The 25,474-nt window shown below is 38.6% G+C and overlaps 1 protein-coding gene and 1 long non-coding RNA gene across 6 annotated transcripts in view; one reads left to right on the top strand and one right to left on the bottom strand.

Moving 5' to 3' along the window:
- Positions 1–25,474, bottom strand: part of LOC138764951 (uncharacterized) — a 143,425-nt gene that overhangs the window by 90,523 nt on the left and 27,428 nt on the right. The window contains exons 4-5 of the long non-coding RNA XR_011358382.1: positions 1,900–2,018; positions 693–902 (exon numbers count right to left, since the gene is read on the bottom strand). This is a non-coding gene — a long non-coding RNA (uncharacterized lncRNA). The remainder of the gene's footprint in view (positions 1–692; positions 903–1,899; positions 2,019–25,474) is intronic.
- LOC138764947 (bile acid receptor-like) overlaps positions 1–25,474 on the top strand; it is a 139,529-nt gene that overhangs the window by 89,365 nt on the left and 24,690 nt on the right. For all 5 annotated transcript variants that reach the window (XM_069941429.1, XM_069941428.1, XM_069941432.1 and 2 more), the window contains 3 exons: positions 7,836–8,198; positions 13,743–13,883; positions 22,008–22,147. In XM_069941429.1, the coding sequence (XP_069797530.1) occupies positions 7,836–8,198; positions 13,743–13,883; positions 22,008–22,147 (644 nt within the window). The remainder of the gene's footprint in view (positions 1–7,835; positions 8,199–13,742; positions 13,884–22,007; positions 22,148–25,474) is intronic.

The raw sequence follows: 25,474 nt of genomic DNA, 5'->3' as shown, positions 1-25,474 counted from the left end.
GAACTGTGGAGTTTTTCCAGCATCATTGTGTTATTAATGGACCAGCTGCATCTTTCCTCAGCTCTGTGTTAATTATTTTTTCCTCTTTCTTCCGCAATAAATTACACATCAACTCTCTAAACTAAGTGGCAAGATGACTGAGTGTCTAAAAGACACTTATTCAGTTTCTCATATTGTTAGACTATGTAACTCAACCAGTGATCTAGTTACATTATCAATACTCATTGCTTATAAATATTTCAACATGTCAATTCCATTTTTAACAATATAATATGAAACAGTTTATCATGCACCAGAAAAGTTCTTGCATATTGTCTTCATTTTCATCCTTTCAAGATTCAAGATGCAATTTATTGTCATGTAATAAAACAGTGCCACATTGCTTTTGTCTGACTTAAAAAAACTTTAATATTTTAGTCTGCTGTGATAAATTATAAGTTGTAAATGCTTTAAAATTCATTAGTGTTCAGTGTACAATACCTGATTATTTTCCCGCAAGTCCACGTTAATGAACATTGTGCACTATAAACCTTGATTTTTGAGTGCCTTGTGCCATCTATGGACCACATATGTAATGGAAAATTATAGAAAAGATGTCTTGGTGTCCATTGCAGTACTGTGTACAGCCAGGATCCTTTGGCTATTTATTAGATACATGAAAGCGTGGAAGGAATATTGTAGACTTTACTTACCATATGGGTAATCTCTGACATTCTTCGCAATCAATCATTTATCTTGGAATTCTGTCAATCAGAACATCCAGCTCCCAACATCTTCAAAGGATCATTCTACTATAAAGCTCCATTAATCTTCTGATAGTCCAGCATCAGGCTCATCATTAGTTCAGAATATGAACAGGGTATCTTCCCTCTGGGGTACATGGTGTGAGCTGGGAGTAGGGTCTGGAAAACCAAAGGTTAGAAATAGAAATAAGTTTGTGGCAGTAGATGGAGTTCATATTGTTTGCATATTATACACTTCTTTTATACTTGCACAGTTCACTGGGAATTTTGTTATGCTAATGTATGAAAAATATGAAATGAAGGGTGAAATACACAAATATTTGAAGAAACTAAGTACATCACACATCATCTATAGGAAGCAAAGGGCACCAAAGCCCTTCATTGAGTATGAGCCAAAAACAGGCAGGCACCTCAATAAAAAGCCAGGGGAAGGTAGAAATAAGAGGAGAGGAGGAGGAAGGGACAGGGGAGGAGCACAGACTAACAGAAATCAAAGGTGGATTCAGGTGGGAGGATTTATGCATTTGTCAGTGTTATATGAATACAATGTTTTACCATTTGGAATGATAAATGTTCCAGGGACATACCAAAGAATGATTAATTCTGTGATTCAAAGTTTAGAGTATACAGATGTTTATATTGATAATTTGGTTATGGGAACTGAGTTAGATAAATTTTATGACAAACTTTCAAAAGCAAATCTTACTGTTAATTTAGCTATAAGTGAATTTGGCCATACTACTGTGACTTATGTTGTTGTATCAAGACAAGTTGGCAAAAGTTCAGCTGATTTTTAAGTTTACCATATCCATGGGTAGGAAAGTTATTAGGAGATTTTTGGGAATGGTTGGGTAATATTGAAAGTTCTGCAAAATTTTTGCTGATATCACCCTTTCTTTGACTAACCTACTGAAGAAGGGTGAAAAGTTTGTTTGGACAGATCTTTGTCAGGAAGATTTTGATAAAATGAAAGCCATTTCATGTCATCAGTCTGTGCTTAATCACCTGACTTTGAGAAGCCATTTTCTTTAGGAGTAGATGCTAGTGATGAAGCTGCAGGAGCAGTGCTATTACAAAAGAAGGGTTGTGATGATATTGACCATCCAGTGGCTTATTTATCCAAAAAATTCAATAAACATCAAAAGAATTACTCTACCAGAGAGAAAGAATTATTGTCACTTGTTCTGGCTTTGCAGTATTTTGAAGTTTACATCTGCACAGCTTAGAGACCACTTGTGGTGTATATTGACCATAATCCCTCAGTGTTCGAGTAAACTGAAAAACAAAAATAGATAATTGTTAAACTGGAACCTAATTCTATAGGAATACGATTTAATGATAACTCATATTAGAGGCAAAGATAATGTAATTGCTGATTGTCTTTCAAGATGTTAAGTTTGAAATGTTTCACAGCAAATTGAAACTTATTATTTGTATTTGTTATTGAAAAATGTTATACTTGTCTGTGCCATATCATGAAACAATAGTGTATGTATTATTTCAGACATTGAAGGTTTCATTTAAAATTTTGCTCTTACAGAGCAAAATTTTCTTTGTTGGGGAAGGTATTATGAGGTCCATCTTTATTTAGCATGAGTATCATTTTAAGGGCTAGTACAAGTTACAACCATTCACAGCTGTGGAGAGACTGGGTGTAAGCAATAGTACAGAGTATACAGAGAATACTCCAGAGAAAGAGAAAGAACATTTGTTGCTTTATCCAGGGATGCAGGTGGTGATAGTGTCAAGTGAGTGAAACACTTAAGAAAACATTATTCACTATTGACCACCAGCCATTTCATGGAACACTGAGGTAGAGAGACTCTGGGTAAAATGGACAATTCAGCTGATTCTCCCTGTCAGCAGAATTATTGAACCACACCATGACTAAAGGAAAGATTGATTGACCCGTACCTGGGTTTTGGAAGCTGGAGAATTGCTGCATTGGATCATGCCCAAGGTAATGTTCATTTCAACTGTTCCATGCCTGGGTTTTGGAAGCATCATGGAAGTCACACATTTTGTTTCCCTGACACAAGGAAAAGGGAGTTGTGACAATTGTTCATCTGAAAGGATGTTTCTCAGCAAGAAACTCAACAAGGATTTGTGAGTTTTCAGCAGTCTCTCCCACCTTCTTTGTGATTACTTCTGGGCATCAATTTAAAAGTCTGTGTTTTGACACAGAATTTCTAAGACTGAACTTTGGAATGACTTTCCAGAATTGTGCCTAAGCTTTAATGGTTTGGGTATCACACACACAAATATATCCGTGCATGGTTGGGGTTAATTTAATTAAGGTGTTATTAGCAGTTATTCTTTTAAAATTAAAAAAAAACACTGTCTTGGTGAATTTCTATTGCTGCTGGTGAGAAAAAAATGGTTGAGAACCACTCCTCTAGTCCCAATTGTTACTGAAATATTTTGCTTGAGAAAAATTGTCATTGGCCCATTTCCTTTGGAGTTATGAAATGGTGCACATAATGAGTCAATTAGGTATGATTAAAACAGTGGTTTTCAAACATTTTCTTTCCATGCACATTCCACCTTAAGTAATCCCTTACCACAGAGCACCTATGGCATAGGGATTATTTAAGGTCATATGTGAGTGGAAAGAAAACATTTGAAAACCACTAGTTTAAAATAATTAAGTGCAGTAATTTTTATGCCTTTCTTTGAAACAAGCTGAATAATTTATTTACACGAGATATATATTCCACAATAGAATCATAAGAATGGTTTGCAGGGATGGAAATTTCAAATAGGGAAATAAACTATTCATATAAATAGCTGCAAATCAATGTGGTTAATCCTTAACCTGGCTAGCAAGCCAACAGGATGTTCTTTCAATAAATACTGACCAAGTCTATGATACCCATAACCAAGATTGAATTTTTAAAGTAGTTCCATACTACTTTATGAGAGCAGAAATAGGCCATTTAGCCCATAGAGTCTTCCCCTCCATTTAATCTGATCAATTTTTCCATTCAGTCCCATGATCCAGCCTTCCCCCCATAATCTTTGATGCCCTGGCTAATCAAGAACCTATCAATCTCTGCCTTTCTCTGAGAGTTGTTTTACATTCCATTTATAAATAAGTTCTTTGGCTATTTCTTCACCTAATGAATGCAGTCCAACACTGAGGCCCTCTCTCCCTCAAAGAGTGAGGCAATAAATCTCGCTTGGGATGCCCAATAATACTTTTTAATGTCAGGAAATTTTAAACCCCCCAATTTAACTTTTCCATGGAGATTCTAGCCACTTTCCCATTCCACAGAAACTTATTGATCCACTCATTAAGCACCTTAAAAATCCCCCGAAGCAATGCAATGGGTAATGACAGGAAAAGGTATTGGAACCTTGGCATCACTTTAATTTTGACACAGTTGACTCTTCCCATCAATGTAATGGGCAGAGTCCTCTACCTGGCCAGGCCCTCCTCAAACCTCTGGAGCAAAGGGATATAATTAAGCTGATACAAATTATGTAAATCCTTATCTTCTTTGACTCCCAAGAACTTTATACCTTCTCTTGGCCACTTGAACTCACTGCCACATTTATACTGATTGTAATCCCCAATTGTCAGAGGTATATCCTGGCTATGCATGTCGAAACCTTCCCATACCTTGTCTTTAGTTCAACCATGTTCACATATGTTCAACCAATAACTTCACAAGGAAGGTTTAGATTATTAGCATAAATTTTATGTTTTTTTTTCTTTTTCAATGATTTATAGGTTATTTGTAACCATAAGTAACAATATAGCTACTTTGTGGGATACATTATTATTAATACTATTATTACCAATGTACGATTTATTTATAAAACTCAATTAAAATGTTTAAAAAGGAAAAAGGCCTTATAACAAATGAAGAAAGAAGACCTGCATAATGTTCGACTGTTATGCAGTTAGCTGTTATTTATAATTTATTGTATAATTATGTTACTATTATTAGAGACATTACATCTCATTATAATTGGGAGTCGGTATAAGAGCCAATGGTTCTCTTCTTTCCTGTTGTTTGGCTACGGACATCAGCAGTGACCTGGGGACCTTAAACCTCTTCTATTGGCTGCACACATGAGGGCCAGTACTGTTTACGGAGCAGGAACATGGTGGCATATGCGCAGTTGGCTCGGCCCTGGTGGCAGCAGCTTCAGCTGGAGCCGGTGTGTCTGCCAGTATGCATTTACCTTGGAGCGTGGTGATGCATTCACAATTGCTCTGCACTGGCAGTGAGTGGATGGAGCCAGAGCCAGTGCATCCTTCAAATAGCATGTGTGGGGGGTTTTGCATGCCTTGAAAAGGAGGTTCTCTAGCATGCGTCATCAGTTGGGTAATCCAAGAAAGGTGAGTTAGGCATTAATAATTTCTGTTGACTGTTATGTTAAATGAATGTTTACAATAATGTTTTGTTATTAAGGATCGATATCTTAGAACATTATTAATAGACATTTCAGAGAACATTAAAGAAGGCAGTTACAAGTTTTATGTGTTAAAACAAAGGATTTAAATACAACTGAACTTATATTGGAAATAAATATAAACGATCTCAGACAAATGCCTCACTTAGCACCAAGCAACTATTTTATTCATCAATGTCGCTACAGGTCCTATATTTACTCTCACTTCCTTTTTTCTCTTAATAATCATATGGTGATACAACCACTGGGCTGTCTGTGACTGCCTGCTCCTGTCTACACTCCTGCACTGCCTACTGCAAGGGGCCACCCACTGTACCTGCAGGGAGGTAATCTGGGAGGCTGGCTCCACCTACTCACTGCCAATCACTGGTCCCATATAAAGGTTCACGCCGGCCCTTAGGCGGGAGTAGAGCACATGGAGTCAGAAGGGATACTGAACTTTGTGAGCAAGTTTTAAGCTAATTAAAGCCTTTGTAGTTTGTGCTTGTTTGTTCGCAATGCAGTGCACCACAAATTTTTCTCTTCCAAATGACCTTCTAAGTTGCCATCTGTATGCTTTTAGATGCTTCTCAGTCCTCTCTCTTCCCACTAATTTTTGCTTTCTTATACCCCCTTTCTTTTGCTTTTACTTTGGCATTGACTTCTCCTGATAGCCACATGTGTTATTTTTCCATTCAAATATTCCTTCCTTTTTGGACCCAGGGAGAGCAGGAAGCAGAGACACAGTGGTCCCTCATGGAGCCCTACTGCCCAGTTTTTCTGCCGATAGCTCCATGTAGGTTTTAAACAACCTATTAAAGGAGCCAACGGTGTTTTATTAAAAAGCCTGTATCTGTGGTATCTCAGCCCAAGATGGTGGCACCTGTATTCGACAGTGGCCTCGAAAGATTACAGATACTACAGGAGCAGCAGGCTGGTGTATTGCACCAGGAATGGGAAGAACTCCCCCTATTGAGAAGGAGAAGCAGAGAAGATGACCCCAAGAACAGTGACCATGGAAGGAATGCAGCGAGGAGCTCTGTGGCTGAACGACACACGCAAACAGCAAGCTGTTGGTGAGTTGTGGGTGAGGAACTCATACTGACTTTGAGCTGTTGGGGACTGGCTTGGAGAACCGAGTATCAGAAGCAGGATTCGAGAGTATGCTGAGTGCAAGGAGGGCTACCACAGATCCCTGGCCACTAAAGGCTTACCCATTGTGTCAGATCTGGGCTTGGGTTGCCGATAGTCTGAACTTAAATGGTGACTTGTGTGGCTGCAGAGTATGCAGGAGCACTGGAAGTGAATATACGGACACTCAATGACTCTGGAGAGTCTCTCTTTTGCATCTCTTTCTCTGACTATATGCGGCGCCAGGGAATGTTAATGATAATGTTGAATCTCTGTCTGCCTTATGGCAGACGAAAGGCAGTAACGTGTATTATTACATTTCTGTTTCATTACATGACAATAAAGAGTATCTAATATGATCTGGTCTCAAGGAGCAATGGTGCTTTAAGTCAAAATCTTGCTCCCATGGGATCTGGGTCCAAGATGGTAGTGCCTGGTGCTGGCAGTGGACTCGAGGGGTTACAGACTCTGGCGAAGCAGAGGACTGGAGCAGGGCACCAGAAAACATGAAGAATACTCCTGTTTGAGAAGGGGAAGCAGAAGAGATGACCCTACTGGACAGTGACCACAGCAGTGGACCAGTGAGAGGCTCTGCGGCTGAAGAACACACAGGCGGCAGGCCATCGGTGACTCGAAGTGAGGAACTTATACAGGGCTGCTGGTGACTTGTGGTCAAAAGAATCACACTAGACTGCAGACTGCTGGAGACTGGCTAAACGACACCAGGTATTGAAACCCACATGAAGAGGGTATCAAAGGTGGAAGGGAATCCCAAGGGGCCTCGGGCACTGAAGGCTTTCTGATTGTGTCAGAGGTTTAGATCGGGTTGCTGATGGTTGGGTCTGAAATCTCGATGGCTTCAGAGGCTACAGGAACATTGGAGGTGAATCCATGGACACTCAATGACTCTGAAGGGACTCTCTTTTGCTTCTCTTTCTCTGACTGTGCCAGTCAATTTCTTTGATAGCAAATATTTGTCTGCCTTCGAGCAGTCAAAATGCAATTTCATGTAATATTATATGTTTTATTATATAAAAATAAAAGAATCTTGCACCTGTCCTGCACCTTAATTATTTTTCACAGAAACTTCAGCCATTGCTGCTTTGCCGACCTCCCTGCTAGTGTGCCTTTCCAATCAACTTTTGCCAGTACCTCTTTCATACCTCTGTAGTCCCCTTTATTCCACTGGTATACTAACACCTATCAAACTGAAGGGCAAATTCTATCATATTATGATCTCTGCCTTTTAAAGGTTCCTTTATCTTAAGCTCCCTTATCAACTCTTGTTCATTACACCTAGTACTGCCGTGGTCTACAAATGATGCACATCACTCACATTTAAGTGAAGATGGAAAGGCCAGCATTTTCTTAATAAATTTTGGGATATGGACATCACTGCCAAAAACAGCATTTATTGACCCATCCCAAAATGTGCTTGAGTTGATGGTGGCGAGCTTCCACTTCGGAACAAGTTTTTCAAGAAAGCAGCTCTTTATTTCAAATGTTCTTGATTTAGATTAAATTTGCTGTACAGTCATTTCTACTTTGTTCTAAATTCAGAGGTTCTGACTGATCAGATGAGCTACCCACTTCAAGACCCAGATCTGCAGATGCCTCCATACAGTCAGTATCCCAACATGCAGTTCTCGACAATGGCAACACCCCAGCAGCAGACACATTATTCCGCTCATAATTACTATCCTCAGTATTCACCGGAAGGACATTATTCTCCAAGCTCATATGAGCTGAACAAACCACAGTACTTTGGATCCAATGTTGCAGATGGAGGAATACCTGTGATGAAAAGACCAAGACTCAATAATTCATCTTTGCGACTAAAGGGTGAGGAGGAGTTGTGTGTGGTGTGTGGGGACAAAGCTTCAGGCTATCACTATAATGCACTAACCTGTGAAGGATGCAAAGGTAAGAAGGCACAGTATTTTTAAATATTATAATGCATTCACTTCCTAATTCTTTTTATTCATGATATATAAGTTTATACTTATTGCTATAATTGATCTGCTATATGGGTTTCCTTAGTGATAGGTAAGTCTTAGACATAAAACATGCACCACAGGTTTCCATTTGTGTACTGCTGCAAAATTTGTGGCATATTCAATACATTTTCTAGTAAATGTAACATTGAATCTTGTAGTTCAACTTATTGTCATATATGTGTACAAAGCTAGCAGAATACATGATGGTGATTTCCTTCCTTGCACAATGCTTGTTTGAAAAATGGCCTGCTAACTCTGGGTCTTAATAACTTGCATTATATGAGAGCTTACCATACTCCTTGTAGCACCATATTGAATATTTTACTGATTATTTCTCCACATTGAGATGTTCTAGAGCCCCATAGCATGGAAAAAGGCCCACGCACGCAGCTTGTTTCCATAGAGCAGCCATTCTCAGCCCCCTTTCAGCTGTTTAGTTGATATCAACCATACTTCTCTCCTACCAACTATCTAAAAAACTTCTAAAAGATTTTTTGATTTCAATCCGTGGCCCTCCTTAAATGTGCTTTGACCCACGTTGAGATTGGCTAACAGAGAGAATCATCATATTATTCCAAATGTTATTGTATGATGGAGCAAAGAACTATATTATTTAATGTATGATTTTGTAATGTCATTGACCTAACTTCATGAAACTTAAGTTTTACTTCATTCAGCACAAAGAAGCTAACTGCATTTGCCACCTTCATCAACCATCCTTAATCTTTTCTGTTCTTCACCGTATACAAAATGGATAGGAAAATCCCACGAAGGCTTCTTTGGCAAAACGCAGGATCCTCAACTATTACAACTTAGATGGACATGTTACTTAGGGACTGTAAGGTATCATGCATTGTACTCATTTGGAAATATGTCCTCCTATTCACATGTATTTTTTCATCAACAATGCTGGAACTGCACATCTTTCAACATTTTGGAAATTCCTTCACCACATACACAAGAATTAATCAGGAATCCACACTGGATGTTGGGGAAGAGGACCTTGCACTCTGAATGGAAATTGAGGTCAGAGTACAAATAAACAGCAAAGGGTGACTAAACAATTAACAAGGAATGAAATACTGGAGTATGATAGATAAAATGGACATAAATAGATAGTAAGGATTTCTATGGATATTTTAAAAAAAATTCAGTAAATATTAATCCTAATGAAAGTGAGTCTGGTGAATTAATTATGTAAACCTAGAAGATGACATAATTAAACAGATATTTTATAACAATCATTACTCTAGAAGAAGAAGTAAGTAACATTCCAGAAATATATTGTTAATCGGGATTTGGAAAATTAATTACCAGGACAATGGTACTGAACAATATTTGGAGCTATCTGGTCCCTACAGTCTAAAGTGTTAAAAAAAGATAACTAGTGAAATATTTGTTTTGTTGGTTTTAGTTTCTCCAGATTTTCCAAATTTGGGGAACATTCCTTTGAGTTGGAAAATACCTTTTATTCAGAAATTGATGGAGGCAAAGAACAGGAAGTTACAGGCTGTAGCTTCGTGCCTGTCACAGGGAAAATGTGAAAAGCCATTAATAAAAGTGATAGAGCAGAATTGAATGAAATCTGGTTTTGTGAAAGAAAAATCATGTAGGATTGATTTATTGTACTTCCTTGAAGTGGAAAGAAACAGCGTGAATAAAAAAGAACCAGTGGATGTAACGTTCATTGATTTTTGGAAGGCGTTAGATAAAAGTTATTTCAGAAAATAAAACATCAACTAACAGGAAATATCAAGGACTTAAGCTGAGTACAGGAGTTAAGCTATGGACTGGAGTTGGGTCATTATGATACAGCTGTGCAAGATATTGGTAAGGCCACATTTGAAATACTGTGTGCAGTTCTGGTCACCTAGCTATAGGAAGGATGTCTTAAAACTGGAAAGGGTGCAAATTATATTCCAGGGCTGGTGGGCTAGGCAAGGATTTTCTTCCTTGAAGTATAGGAGCCTGAGGGGTGATATTTTAAAAGTATACAAAATCATGAGGAGAATAGTCACGGTCTTTTTTTCCCAGAGTTGGAGGGGGATAGGCTTAAAATTAGGTGGGAAAGTTTCAAAAGAGACTTGAGGGGAAACATTTTCACACAGAAGTAGTGCATACATGCAACAATTCTCCAGAAGAAGTGACACAGCAGGTAAAATTGCAACGTTCAAGATATTTGGGCAGACACGTGGTTAGGAAAGGATTAGAGGAAAACAGGCCAAGGCCTTATACTGACTTGCATTGAAAAGTATTTGTTTCAGATTATTTTGGATGACTTAGTCAACTCTTATCTTAAGGAATAAAGCAATAAAATGTTGGAAATACTGGGAAGGTGAGAGAGAGAAAACAGTGTTAACATTTCAGGTAACTGGCCTCAAATATATTATTTCTCTTTCCCGCTGTGAATGCATGGTTATTTCTAATTTGTTTTCTATCAGATTTTCATCATTCATAGTATTTTATTTTTGATTTATTTCATGTGTCTTTTCAACCTTTATTTATCTATATTTAATCAACACACTGTAGAGCGCGTCGAAAGAATCAAAGGCTTGTTGATCCAAACCAAGGCTTTTATTAACTAGAAGACTGGAGTGTATCACATGTAAGTTGATCAGTCCAGAATGACTTGGTCTGGCTAGGAGCAACCCTTTAAGACTTGCCAGTAGGCGTGGCTACGCTCTCAGCTAATCATAGTCATCCTACACTACAATCTGTACCTATACACACCGGTGATAGAATCTGTACTATCACATCCACTTATGTCTTTGTAACTATTGGCTTGAATCTTGAATTGTTTTATTGTCACATGTACCAAAATTCAGTAAAAAAAACTTCATTATTTACTTGTACAGCAAGTAGTGTAATATAATAAAATCCCCTGTTATCAAGAATTCAAGCAACTGCAACCTCAAGCAACCGGCAAAAAAACCCCGAGGAAAATAAATAAATAAACAAACAAACAGACAGACAGATAAATAAATAGAATGAATAAAAATGTTAATAAAAGTTTAACATTGCAAAAGTAAATGTTCTCTGAAGTAACATATAATCCTTTGATGAAGATGGGAGCAAATATTCAGCCAGTGGAGTGCCTTGGTTGTGCTTTGCCCGTAGCAGCTGTTTGAATAAAATGGCATCACCCAGGATGAAGAGCTGGTTGATGCTGCTTGCCAATGAGGTAATTTTCTTAAGGTGCCAACTTATACCTGGTTAGTAGGAGTCTTTATCTTTATTAGTATATTATTAAATATATTAGTAAGTCCGTCTCTGTAAATTTGGGGGAGGGTGTTAATTATGATGTTATTGCTCATCTGGGCAGCTATGTAGAAGGGGAGGAACCTGCAGATGCAGTGACAGTTAAATGTTTTCAAATAATGTGACTGAAAATAAAGTAAAATGCCTTAAGGTTTATATATTCATGCCAGTGAAGTTAGTTCAGTGTAAGTAAAATATAGTACTTTAGTATTTTAAACTGTTTATTCTTAATGCAGGTGTATTATTTGGGCATTGTCACAGTGAGTTTCAAGCAACCAGAAAACTCATTTATCCAGCATCTATCAATCCCTGTAGGTGCCCGATACTAGGGGTCTTACTTTAATAACAAAAATATGGATAGACGAGGCAACAGTGTTAGATATATTGTTGCAGTAGTCAAATAGTGAAAGGTATAAAGGCAAAGAGAAAAGTACAATAGTGTAGAAAATAAAAAAAGTACAGTAGTAAAAAAAGGTACATGGACATCATCTTTGCAGAATGATATTCAGTCAGGAGTTGAATAGCAGTATCCTTGAATCTGGAGATTTGTGTTCTCCAACGTAAATATCTGCCGCCCAGCAGAAGGGGGAGAAGAGAGTATGACCATAATGCTAAGATGCCTTTAATATTTTAGCAGATCTCCCATAAAATAGGAGGTATAGATAGAGGCAAATGGAGAGGAAGCTGGTTTTCATGATGGCCTGAGCTGCAAAAACTTCTTGCCATCTTGGATGGAGCAGTTTCCATACTAAGCATTTGGACAGGACATTTTCTCTGCTACTTCTGTGAAAGTTGATAATATCTACCGCAATGACCTCAGGCTTCTAAGAAAATAGAATCTCTGTTGTGTTTTCTTGGCCATAACATCAATTTGGTTAGACCACAACAGGTTGTTGTTATGTACACCAAAACATTTGAAGCTCTACACCTTCTCCACTTCAGCATCATTGATAACTACTGGGATGTGTGTTCCTCCATGTTCTTTTAATCAATGACTGACTCCTTTGATTTGCTGACATTATCCTGACACCATACTCTCCATTTTGTGGTTTGAAATCTGGCCAACATAGATTGGTATAATCTGCAAATTTGTAGAGTTATTACTGTAGCTGTGAATATTTATTATCTATCTATCTTTTAAGTTATTTATTTCTGTATGGTAATGTAATGCATATGATTAGAGTTGTTTTCATTTATAAAGTTGTAGCAGGGTCGCTACGCTTATAGCACGAGGTTGAAGAAAGAAGACATACAAAGGGAGTGTAATTGACACTGACGTTATTGGGCTGAAGCTCTGCCTTTTATAGGCAGTCGGCCATCACCACTGGGGCATGGTTTGAGTGGGGGTGGCTACCAATTGGCTGTCCCAGATGTGTGGACCCAGATTGGACCCCCTGAGATCTGTGAGCAGTGAAGTCGATTCGACTGCTATTCCTGCAGCCTATGGGAGTGGGCATCTCATCCCACATGCTGTTTGTCGATCGCCATGTTCAATAGCCGTTTCCTGTGTCAGCCCGCTACAAAGTATCTATTTGGCTGCAGCAAGTAAAACTTCCATGTATGCACTACTGTATGTACACTATTTATGTGTATGACCACAAACATATTATCATTATCATTGATTTGTATTGGCCATTTAATATCAGTGTACCTGCAAATATTGTTGACAGCACCTTGTAACCTTTCAAGCTATGCAGATTCTTAATTACCCTGCAATGTTCAAGTTCAAGTTTAAATTTATTATCACCCAATGAAACAGCATTCTCCAGTCCTTGGTACAAAAATATGAAAACACACAACCAGACACGATACACATAATACAAATGATACATATACAGAACATATAAATATTGTTTAATAAATAGTCTTGGAGGGTTAGTATGAGCAGTATGTCTTCTCTGACAGAGTACTATTCTGTGAAGGGATCATTGTGAAGTCCATCCAACATTACAATTGATCTATTTTTCAGAAATTATATTCAGATAGGCAATATATGAAACGTCCATTGAAATCAAAGTAAAACAAGACCCCAAAGAAATTTACCACTTGTTCTCAGACTTTCTTTGAGAAAATAGAAGAGTAGAAATAGAAATGTTTAATTCCACAACATCGTTAAAAAAAATTATATGGAAAGATTTGTCCATTTTAAATGACTAATTATCTTTTCTATGAGATTCTTTTATTGTTGCAATTGTCCTTTTTTCCCAACCAGGATTTTTCCGTAGGAGTATCACAAAGAATGCTGTGTATAAATGTAAAACTGGTGGGAACTGTGAAATGGATATGTATATGCGGAGGAAATGTCAGGAATGTCGGTTGAAGAAATGCAAGGCAGTGGGAATGCTTGCTGAATGTAAGTCATTAATAAACACAAAAAAGTTTAGATTTGAAAATGTACTTTTGTTGATTCTTTGGCAACTTACTTTTAGAAAGACTTGTATTAATTTAACTCATTTTAGGATCTCTGGAAATACCCAAGCACTCAACAGCTAATGAAGAACTATGTATTTAAGAAACATAGCAGGCAGTTTATAGACAAGTGCCAATAAATTGGAATATGATAATAAATATTAGTCAGGTGATATTGACCACCACGATTGATCTTCACAGGCTTCAATAATTTACCAGCTCATTCAATGTTTTTCTAGTTTCAATCATCATCCAAGTCTCTACTGATTTAAATCAGCTATTTTTCGTATTTTCTTGCTGATATAAATTATCAACCAGTGCCAAAAGGCAATATCTCTGATAATATTCCAATGGAGTGTGAAATTATGTTTTGGACCTTGACTTTGGGATGGCTCTTGAACTAACACTCTTCTGGCTCATGCAGGAACTATGTTAAAGGGAGGGAACCAGAATGTGAGTGAAGAGAAAAGGGCAGAAGGCCAAATCCTTGATATTATGTGTTCTGAATTTGTGAGGAAGGACAGGCAGGGGACAAAACTTAAATGTAGCCAGTTAAAGGGTTTGAAATGTGTCTATTTCAATACTAGGAGTATTAGGAATAAAGGGGATGAATTTAGAGAATGGATTAGTACATGGAAATATGATGTTATGGCCATTACAGAGACTTGGCAAGAGGAAGGGTAGGATTGGCTCATGCAGGTATTGGGGTTTAGGTGCTTTAAAAGGAATAAGAGGGAGGTAAGAGAGTGGGGGGAGTAGCATTATTGGTCAGGGATAGTATCATGGTTATAGAAAGGGAGGAGGCTGTGGAGGAGTGTCTACTGAGTTGGTGTAGATGGAAGAGCAATCACTGTGCTGCAAGTAGTCTACAGGGCCCCAAATTGCCCTCACGACACAGATAAGCAGGCAGATTTTGGAATGGTGCAGGAAATATAGTTTGGGTGATATCAACTTCCCAAATATTGACTGGCACCTCCTTACTGCAAGAGGAATAGATGGAGCTGAATTTGTTAGGTGTGTCCAAAAAGGATTCATGGTACAGGATGTGGAGCAGCCAATGAGAGGAGAAGCCATACTGGATCTAATCTGGATAATGAACCTGGTCAGGTGGCAGACCTCTTCGTGGGGGAGCATTTTGGTAAGAGTGACCATAACTCCTTGAGCTTTAGCATAGTTATGGAAAAGCATCAAGCAGACAAAATAGGAAAATGCTTAATTGGGAAGAGCTAATTATGATGGGATGAGGCAGGAACTAGCAAGAGTAAATTGGAAACAGATATTCAAGGGAGAAAGCACAGAACTAATGTGGAGGAAGTTTAGGGACCACTTGTGCTGGGTTCAGGATAGGTTTTGTCCCACTGGGCCAAGGAAAGGATGGTACGGAAAGGGAACCATGGTTGACAAAACAGGTGAGGCAGCTGGTCAAGTAGAAGTATATGGTAGCCAGGAAGGAGCTTAAAAAAAGGCAGGAGAGCTCGAAGAGAGCATGAGAAGGCCTTGGGAAAATCCCAAGGCATTCTATGTATATGTGGAGAACAGAAGGATGATGAGAATGAAGATGAGGCTGCAAAAGGATAAAGGAGGCAACATGTGCCTGGAGGTGGAGAAGTTTGGAGAGGTCCTAAATAAATACTTTGCTTCAGTATTCAGAAGAGAAAATAACCCTGATCAGGGATGAGGTCAAAATAGAACAGGCTTGTGAGCTGGACAATGTTGAGATTAAGGGAGAGGAAGTGTTGGATCTTCTTAAAAACATTAAGTTTGTAAGACCCCGGGGCCAGATGTGATATACCCCAGGTTGCTGTGGGAAGTGAGGGAAGAGATAGCTGAAGCAGTAGCTAGGATCTTTGAGCATTCTTTAGCTGCAGGGGAGGTGCTAGAGGATTGGAGAATGGCAAATGTAGTCTCCTTGTTAAAAAAGGTAATAGGAAGAATTCTGAGAATTATTGACCCTGAGACTTATGTCAGTGATTGCAAATTATTGTAGAGGATTCTTAAAGATGGGATCTATGAGCATTTGGAGAAATAGTCTACTCAAGGATAGTCAGCATGGCTTTGTGAAGGGAAGGTTGTGCATCACGACCCTAATTGAGTTTTTTTGAGAAGGTAACAAAAGAAATTGATGAGGGTAAGCTGGTAGATGTTGTCTACATGGATTTTAGTAAGGCATTTGACAAGGTCTCCAATGAGAGACTCATTCAGAAAGTCTTGAGGCATGGGATTCATGGAACCTTGGCTGTGTGACTAAAACATTGGCTTGCAGAAAAAAAGCAGAGAGTAATAGTTGAAGGAAAGTATTCTGTCTGGAGATCAGTGACTAGTGGAGTACCACAGGATCTGTTCTGGGACCTCTGCTCTTTCTGATTTTTATAAATGACCTGGATGAAGAGGTGGAAGGATGGATTATGGAAGGAGCTGAAGGTTGTCAAAGGTTACAAAAGGATATAGACAGGATGCAGAGTTGGGTGGAAAAGTGACAGATGGAGTTCAATCTGGATAAGTGTGAGGTGATGCATTTTGTAAGAACAAATCAAAAGGGTGAGTACAGGGTTAATGGTCGGTTATTTAAGAGTGTACATGAACAGAGGAACCTTGAGGTACAAATTAATACATCCCTCAAGGTCACCTCACAGGTGGATAGGATAGTTAAGAAGGCCTATGAGATGCTGGGTTTCATTAATAGGGGACTGAGTTCAAGCATAGAGATGTCATGATTCAACTCTACAAATCTCTGGTGAGACCATACTTGGAGTATTGTGTTCAGTTCTGGTCACCTCATTATAGGAAGCAATGGAGAGGGTGCAGAGGAGATTTACCAGGATATTTCCTGGATTGGAAAATACATCTTATGAGGCAAGGTTGGTAGAGCTGGAATTTTTTCTTTGGAGCACAGAAGGATGAGGGGGACTTAAAAGAGGTCTACAAGATTAGGAGAGGCATTAATAGGGTGGATAGCCAACACCTGTTTCCCAGGGCAGGAATAGCGAACACCAGAGGACATGAGTACAAAGTGATGGGAGTTTAGGGGAGACATCAGGGGTAGGTTTTTCACACAGAGCATTGTGGGTACATGGAATGCCTCGCCAGGGACAGTGGTGGAGGCTGAAACATTAGGGGCATTTAAGAGATTCCTAGACAGGTACATGGATGTAAGAAAAATAGAGGGTTATGGGGTAGGGAGGGTTTAGTACTTTTTTTAAAGGAATATATGGGTTGGTTTTTAACATCGAGGCCTGAATGACCCTGTACTGTTCTATAGTGTTTTATGTTCTATGTGACTATGATAGGAGACCTCCACTGTCTCCTATGAAAAGAACCTTCAGGAAGGTGAATCCTCAGAAAGCAGATGACGTCTGTGCCATTAAAACCTGCGCAAACAAAGTGGCTGGAGTTTTTGTAGACATTTTCAACATTTTGTTTTGCAGTCTAAATTCCCCACCTACTTCAATAGGACATCTATAATATCCAAGAAGGGCAATGTGACCTGCTTTAATAACTATCAGCCAGTGGCTCAAATCTGAAATCTGGCACTTGCGACTATTGCTATGAAGTGTTTTGAGAGATTGGTTAAGGAGCAAATCAACTCCTCTCTCAGGGAGGGCCTGAATCCACTTCATTTCATCTATCAGCATAACAGGGTCAATGGTGGATACCATCTCTCTGGTCCTCCATTCTACATTAGATCACATGGACCAAGAAAAAACCTATGTCAGGTTGTTGTTCATTGTCTACAGCTTGGTGTTCAACACCCAGGGATCATTCTCATAAACCTTCTCTGGACCATCTCCACATCTCAGAAGATTGTTCCTGATACATGGTACCCAAAACTGCTCACAATGCTCCAAATGTGATCTGTTCAATGCCTTGTAAAATCTCAGAATTACATATTTTCCTTTATAATTCTATTTCTCCCAAAATGAATGTTAACATTGAATTTGCCTTCTTTGCTACTGGCTCAACCTGCAAGTTATCCTTTCGGGAATCTTGCATTAGGACTCTGAAGACCATTTTGACCTCCACTTTCTTAATTCTCTTCCCATTAACAAAATACTATACTATACCAAGGTGCGTGACCATACAGTTCCCGGCACTGTTCCATCTACCACTTTGCCCATTTTCCCAACCTATCCAAATCTCTTTGAAGATTCCCTACTTCCTCAATACTACCCACCACTCACCTATCTTCATATTATCTGCAAACTTGGACACAAAGCCATTGATTCCATCATCTAAATTATTTACTTGCAGTGTGAAAAGAGGCAGACCCAACACCAACCCCCGCAGAACACTTTTGGTCACCAGCAGTCAGCCAGGAAAGGCTCCCTTTATTCCCACTCTTTGACTTCTACCAGTCAGCCAATCTTCTATCCATGCTTGTACCTAAAAACCATAGGTTCCTATCTTGTTCAGCAGCCTCATGTGTGGAACCTTGTGAAATGCTTCAGAAAATACAAGTAAACAACATCCATAGACTCTCCTTTGTCTGCCTGCTCTTCACTTCCTGAAATAAGTTGAACAAATTTGTCAGTTCAGCCTATTTTATCTTGTGTTTTCAAATACAGTAAAGCCTTGTTAGAATGCAATAGTTGGGGTCCTAGATTTCATACCGCATTGCAGCTGAGTCGTGGAACAGATGCATATATATCACGATTCAGAAAGCAGGAAAACAGAATACTGAGACTCAAACCCTATAATAAGACCTTTAAGACCTTTAAACTCCACATAATAACATACACATCTTGTAAGTGAGTCAATAGAGTCCATTTTTGAGTTTGTGGTTGGTAACCTAAAATCAATGTTTGGGGTCCACAGATACCCGCACTATAAGCAATTCCACGGATTAATGAATCATGTTTTAACGAGGTTTCACTGTACTCTGAAACTTCATCCTTAATAATTGGCTCTTGAATCATGCCAATTACTAAAGTAAGGCTAATCGGATTGTATTTTCCTGTCTCATTTGCAATTTTCCAGTCCTCAGGAACCATTCCCAACTCAAGAGATTCCCAAAAGATTACTATTAATGTGTTCGCAATCTCTTCCAACCAGCTTTGACATTATTCTGAGCCTTCCTGTTCTCTGCTTATTCTTTGAATCAGACCTGAAACGTCAGAAGTATATCTTTACCTCCTATGGACATTGCAAGATCAGCTGAGTTCTTCCAGCATTTCTGTGTTTTTACTACCAGCTGCCTCTTTCAGAACCCTGGGTTGTAGCCTGTCCAGTTCAGGTGACTTATCCACCTTTAGCCCCTTTAGCTTCCAAAGCATCTTTTTGGTAATAATGACTACACTCATTTCTGCTCCCTCTCTTAAATTTTTGGCACATACTGGTGTCTTCCATAGTGAAGAGTGATGCAAAATACCTGTTAAATTCATTTGCCATTTCTTTGTTTACCATTACTTCTCCAGCATCATTTTTCACAAGTCTGATGCTCACTGTTATCTCTCTTTTAACTCTTTATATATCTGAATAAATTTTTGGTGTCCTCTTTATGCTATTGTCAGACTTACTTTCAGATTTCATGTTTTCTCCCCTTATTGCTTTTTTTGTTGACTTCTGTTGGTTTAAAAAAAAGCTACCTAATCCTTTGGCTTCCCACTATTTTTTAGCAATATCATTTGCCTTCTCTTTTGTTTTTATACTGACTGATTTACCTTGTCAACCACGCTTGGCTCACCCTCCCTTTAGACTGCTGCTTCTTCTTTGTCAAGTCAAGTCATGTTTATTTGTCGTTAGTACCATAACCATTGCAGTGTACAGTGAAAACAAGATGGAGTTTTTTTGGAACGTGGAGCTGGTTATTTACATGGATAAATTAAATTATGTCAGAAACTTTTATAAATAACATATCACTTATGAATATCATATTACATATGCTAGCCCTGTGTCCCTGGAGTTCAGAAGCCGCACAGCTTGAGGGAAAAAAAATGTTACACAATCTGGTCATAAGGGCCCGAATGGTTCGGTACCTCTTCCCAAATGGCAGGAGGGAGAATGGATTGCAGAAAGGGTGTGTGGAGTCCTTCACAATGTTTATGACTTTCTGCAAACAACAGACATTATAAATGTCCATCATTGGAACTCAATAATCTCCTCAGCTATCCGTGGCAGAGACTTGTGTTCTTGGATGGTGCAGTTCCCGAACCAGGTAGTGATGCAATTACATAGGATGCTCTCAATGCATCCCCTGTAGAATGTAGTGAGGGTGGAGGGTGGAAGCTGGGCTTTGGGATGGAACGGTCCTGCATCTTTTGAATTATTCCCAGAAACTCCTGCTATTCTGCTTTACCAGCTTCCCTGCTTGGATCCCCTTCAAAACAGCATTAGCCAACTCCTCTCTCATGCCTCTGTAGTTACCTTGAGGCAACAGTAATATTGACACATTTGATTTTAGTTTCTCCTCAAACTGCAGAATGAATTTGATCATAACATGATCACTACCTCCAAATGTTTATTTTTCCTTAAGCTCTCTTATCAAACCTGGTTCATTTCACAGCTCTTATCTAGAATTGCCTTTTCCTTATTGGGCTCAATCACAGGTTGCTCTAAAAAGCCATCTTGTTGGCATTCCACAAATTCCTTCTCTTGGGATCCAACACCAACCTTTTTTTTTCAGTCTACCTGTATATTGAAGTCACGTATGTGGGCCTATATTGAAGTCCCCTATGTGGGTCAGCTCAAGTATTGTTGTCTCTGGTCCAAAACACCAAAAAGAGAATATCTGGTAAATAGCTGACTAAACTAACCATTATAAAATCTGACTGGATTATATTAAATTCTACTAGATCTGTCCTTTCTCTCGATATCTCTACTTTTGGAAGGAAAGTTAACATAGGGCATATTTTCTCTATGACCATTGATGTCCTTCATTCTGTCTTCCACCAACCACTGAATTTGGCCTTGCCAGACCTCAAAAATTCCTTTGATTCCATCAATCAAATCTAATGGAGAATCCGCCTCAAATCCACTTTTAAACACTACCAATCCATGTGTTACACAATGACGTATAAACCATAATTTTAACCAGTGGATTCACTATAGAGATTCTCAGAGAAGATTAGAACAAAGTAAGGTAATCACAATTATTGTAACTTGGCAGGATGGATAATGGGAATCAATGGAAGAATTCAGAGGTTTTGCAAAATAACGATGATTGATAAATATCAACCTGTAATTTGGCAAAATATCATTAGCACTTCAGAAGGAGGCTATCAAAAAACAAAATTTGGCACTGAACAAGTAAAGGTTTCATGATCCCTCTGTTTTACTTCTTTTACATTTTCCTCAATTATATTTCTCTTCTTCCTCCCCAGACTTGAATAATCTGTTTTACATTTCCTTGGCACCATTCCATTTTTCCCATACCCTAGTTTTAGATAAGCTGATTTTTCAAACCTCTTTTATAACTCATATTGCAATTCTTTCCCAAAGCTTTTAATTTTAAGGTGAAGAACAAGAAAAAGGATGAAACAATAAAACAATAAGTAGAAAGTCTGCCTGGACTGTGGTATTCTGACAATGAATCTGAACTTCGAAAATTAAATTTGTTCAAATACAATGCTGCAGAACTTGAAATGGACAATCTTTCGGAAGGAAACATCATGACAGAAATTCTACTGTGTTGAAAAGGATGCAAGGTTTTGGAACAGTTTGAATCAAAGTATTAGACTTTTGGATTTTCTTCAGGAAAGAGAGGTAAAAGGAAATGGGTTTAGAGAGTGGAGACACAAGCAGGCAGATTTAGAGAGATTTGATCTTAGAATCTTTGCAGACAAGAAAATTATGCAATGGAGAAATTAAAAGCAGGATGCTCAAGATGTAAAAATTTCACAGCTAACTCCTAAGCTCCTTATAACGGTATAAGTTATAAGATGAGTTCTCTGAGACACTGAAGGATCAGAAAACACGAATGAGGGTATTAAAATAAAAATATTACTTTAAGATGAATCAATATAGATCAAGTATCGAGGAAATTAGGAAATGAAACAGTGTAAGTTAAAATAAGGTCTCTTTATACAGGAATAATAGCATTGAGCATTAAATAGTATCTATTAAATTCTCCTAGGTTTGTTAACAGAAATCCAGTGTAAATCTAAACGCCTGCGGAAAAACACCAAACAAGTCATGGATCTCTTTTGCAGCATAAAGACAGAGGAAGATGGTGTTGACAACAAACAGGTTTCATCTACAACCAAGGCTGGAAAGGTAAGACAATTTGAACATATCACTAAGAGCTCACTTTTAAGGGGAAGAGATTGTAGAGGGCCTTGCTGAGATACCACAGCCTTGCATGAAGTACCAGAAGACTAGAGGGTGGCTACAGTTGTGCTGTTATTTAAAATGGGAAGCAAGGACATGCCAGGCAACCATAGACCAGTGAGCTTTACATCAGTGGCTGCAAAATCTGTGGAGGGGATTTTGTGATCAGAATCTACTGGCATTTGCATAGTCAGAGATTGATTTGTGGTACTCATGTGTGGCAGATTGTGACTCATGAATTTAATGGAGTTTTTTTGAAGAGGTGACCAAGAGAGTTGATAATAGCAGGGCAGTGGATGTTGTATATATGGACTTTAGCAGGGACTTTGACAAGGTCCTGCATCGCAGGTTAGTCTGGAAGTTTAAATTACATGAGATCCACAATTATCTGACGCACTGGATTCAAAGCTGGGTTAGTGGTAGAAGGCAGAGGATAGTAGTGGAAGAATATTTTTCTGATTGGAGATCTGTGTCCAGATGTGTGCTGCAAAGGTTGGTAAAGGGTCCACTACTGTTTGTCATTTACATTAACAATTTGTATGGCAATGTCCTCAGATTGATTAGTAAATTTGTAGATGACACCAACATTTGGAGTGTAATGCACAGTGAAGGATGTCTAAATTTACAAAAGGATCTAGATCAGTTGCGAAGGTGACCCAAGGCATGGAAAATTCAATTTATTTTTGACAAGTGTAAGTTGCACTTTGGTAAGTCGAACCAGGGCAGGATTTGAGTAGTAAATCATAGGGCCCTGAAAAATGTTGAAGAAAAGAGAGCCCTAGAGCTGCATAGTTCCTTAAATGTGCAAATGTTTCATCTTGTATTTATGTGTGAGTTCTTAGACTACACATGGATGAAGAAAAAGGTTCTTTACTTTAAAGTTGTTGGATACAGTCCACCATGAGACATGCCATGAGGTTTTCAAGCCTCCATTACAGATTTCTCATACAGCAGCCTCTCTGTCTGTGTGAGCCTCCTTCCTGACAGCCAAGTATAATCGAACAGGAACTATGATCCTTAAGACCTTGCAAACATGATCCTATAATTACATCTCCTTTTCTTAAAACAAAAGTAGTTTACTTTTAACTAATATATTTTCTTTGTATAACTCTGCAATTTTAACTTTAACACCTGGAACTTACATTTTCATTATTATCAACATTGTTAACATTTTTTAAACTTGTTTTGCATGATTACATTTATATACACTAAAACTTGAAGAGTGAATAAGATAGCACTACTTTATTTATAACAGGAGTCATTAAATTTGCTCTCTGAGTTTCTTAGGAGGATTCACATGTTTGACAATCCTGATTGATTGTCCTTGAATCTGAGTTCTTGCCTCAGATGATGTCTTCTCAGCTGTGTATTCAGGTTGTTCAATAGTATCCATCTTTTCATCTACTGTGGCTGGTCCCATTTGAAGATCTTGACGAGTTCTTTGCAAAACAGCACCTTCATCTGTCTGAATGGTGTATGATCTTGGTTGGACTTAACTAAGGACAGTTCCATTCTGAGTCCATAAGTTTGTTTAGCCTGACTTGATCACCAGTGTAGAGTTCTGGTAGGTTTTTGTACCTCTGTCAAAGTAATACTTTTGCTTTTTTTTCTGTTGTTCTTTGAATTTCCTCACTTTCTCCCCTCTTTTGTTTTTAGGAGATTCTCCTGTGTGGATAGGTTTGATCTTAGCCTACATCTTATAAGGAGTTGTGCTGGTGACATACCACACTCGAGCGGCGTTGTGCAGTATACCAGCATGCTCTGGTCAGTCTGTTCCACTGTCTTTTGCCTTGTTCATCAGTCTTTTCACTCTCTGTACTGGTTTTTCCATTAGACCATTGGACTGTGGAAAATGAGAACTTGATGTGGTGTGTACAAAGTCCCACGCTTTGGCAAAATGTTGGAACTTTGAATTGCAAAAATGGGGTCCATTGTCTGTGAAGACCTTGCTTGCCAAGCCATGTCTGGAGAATATGGCTTTCATACCTGTTATTATAGCATCTGCAATGGTGGTGTTCAGTCTACACACCTCTGGATACAGGGAGTAATAGTCTGTGACTACAAGATAGTCCTTCCCTTGATATTCGAATAGGACAGTGCCTACTTTCTCGTAAGGTTGGTTTGGTGCTGGGTGTGGCTTTAGTGGTTCTGCAGGATTGCTTGCTTGATATTTCCGGGATATTGTACAGTTTGACACTTCATTTGCTATATCATTGTTGATTTATAGCCAGTAAATCACCCCTCATGCTCTTTTCTTACACTTTCAATTCCAAGATGACCTCCATGTATCCTTTTTAGCATCACTTTTCTCAGACTCTTTGAGATAAGGATTTTACTTCCTTTGTAGATGATTTCTTCAACCTCTGATAGTTCTGCCCTGCAGTTCCAGTACTCTGATATGTCAGGTGCTTCATGTTGGGCCATCCATCCAAGATATCTTGATGGGTCTTACTGGGTCGTAAAACCTCAGAACTGATTCCTCTGTGAGTAGATTCTTTAGTTCACTCCATGACTTTTCATGCTCATGGTTCCACTCCCATACAATGTTCTTTTCTGTTAGTCTTCTCAATGTAGCCATCTTTTCTGAGAGATTGGATATGAATTTACCGATATAGTTGACCATTCCATTAAACCTCTGTACATCCTTTTTGCATTGTGGCCTTGGCATGTTCCCAATGGTGGACATCTTTCTGAGATCTGGTCTGATGCCCTCACTGCCAATAATATCTCCTACAAATGTTAGTTCTGTCACTCTGAGCTGGCATTTCTCTCTATTCATCCTCAGGTTTGCTTTCCTTGTTGCTTCCAGCACTTTCCTTAGTCTCCCACCATGCTCCATTCTCATGGTTCCCCATACTATGATGTCATCCCTCCATCTCAATTTTTAACTTCTCTAATTGAAACTGTCAGTCCCTTTCAATCTTTTTTAATTCACATTTTCTGTCTTTCATCATCCTCCCTCCATTTTTCGGATTCCTCTGCCTCATATATTCTCTTTTTCAGCCTCCAACACCCTCCATTTCTCTCTTTCCTCTTCCACCCTCAATTTCTCCAATTCCAATTGCAACTGAACAGATCTATCCTCTGGAAAATTTTCTAAGTCTTTCTCAACAAATTTTCCCTCACCTATATTATATTTCACTATAATCCACTGTATTTGTATTTTCCTCATCCAATGCTTGACTTCAGTCAGCTTTAATGCCTTAGAAATAACCATCAGTTCCTCTTTTCTCTTGTTCTGCAGCACTGCAGGTGGTGGTTGTGACAAAAATG

Source organism: Narcine bancroftii, chromosome 5 (assembly GCF_036971445.1).
Source record: "Narcine bancroftii isolate sNarBan1 chromosome 5, sNarBan1.hap1, whole genome shotgun sequence".
In the NCBI taxonomy this organism is placed as follows: domain Eukaryota; kingdom Metazoa; phylum Chordata; class Chondrichthyes; order Torpediniformes; family Narcinidae; genus Narcine; species Narcine bancroftii.
This window is presented reverse-complemented; position numbering and strand designations above follow the sequence as displayed.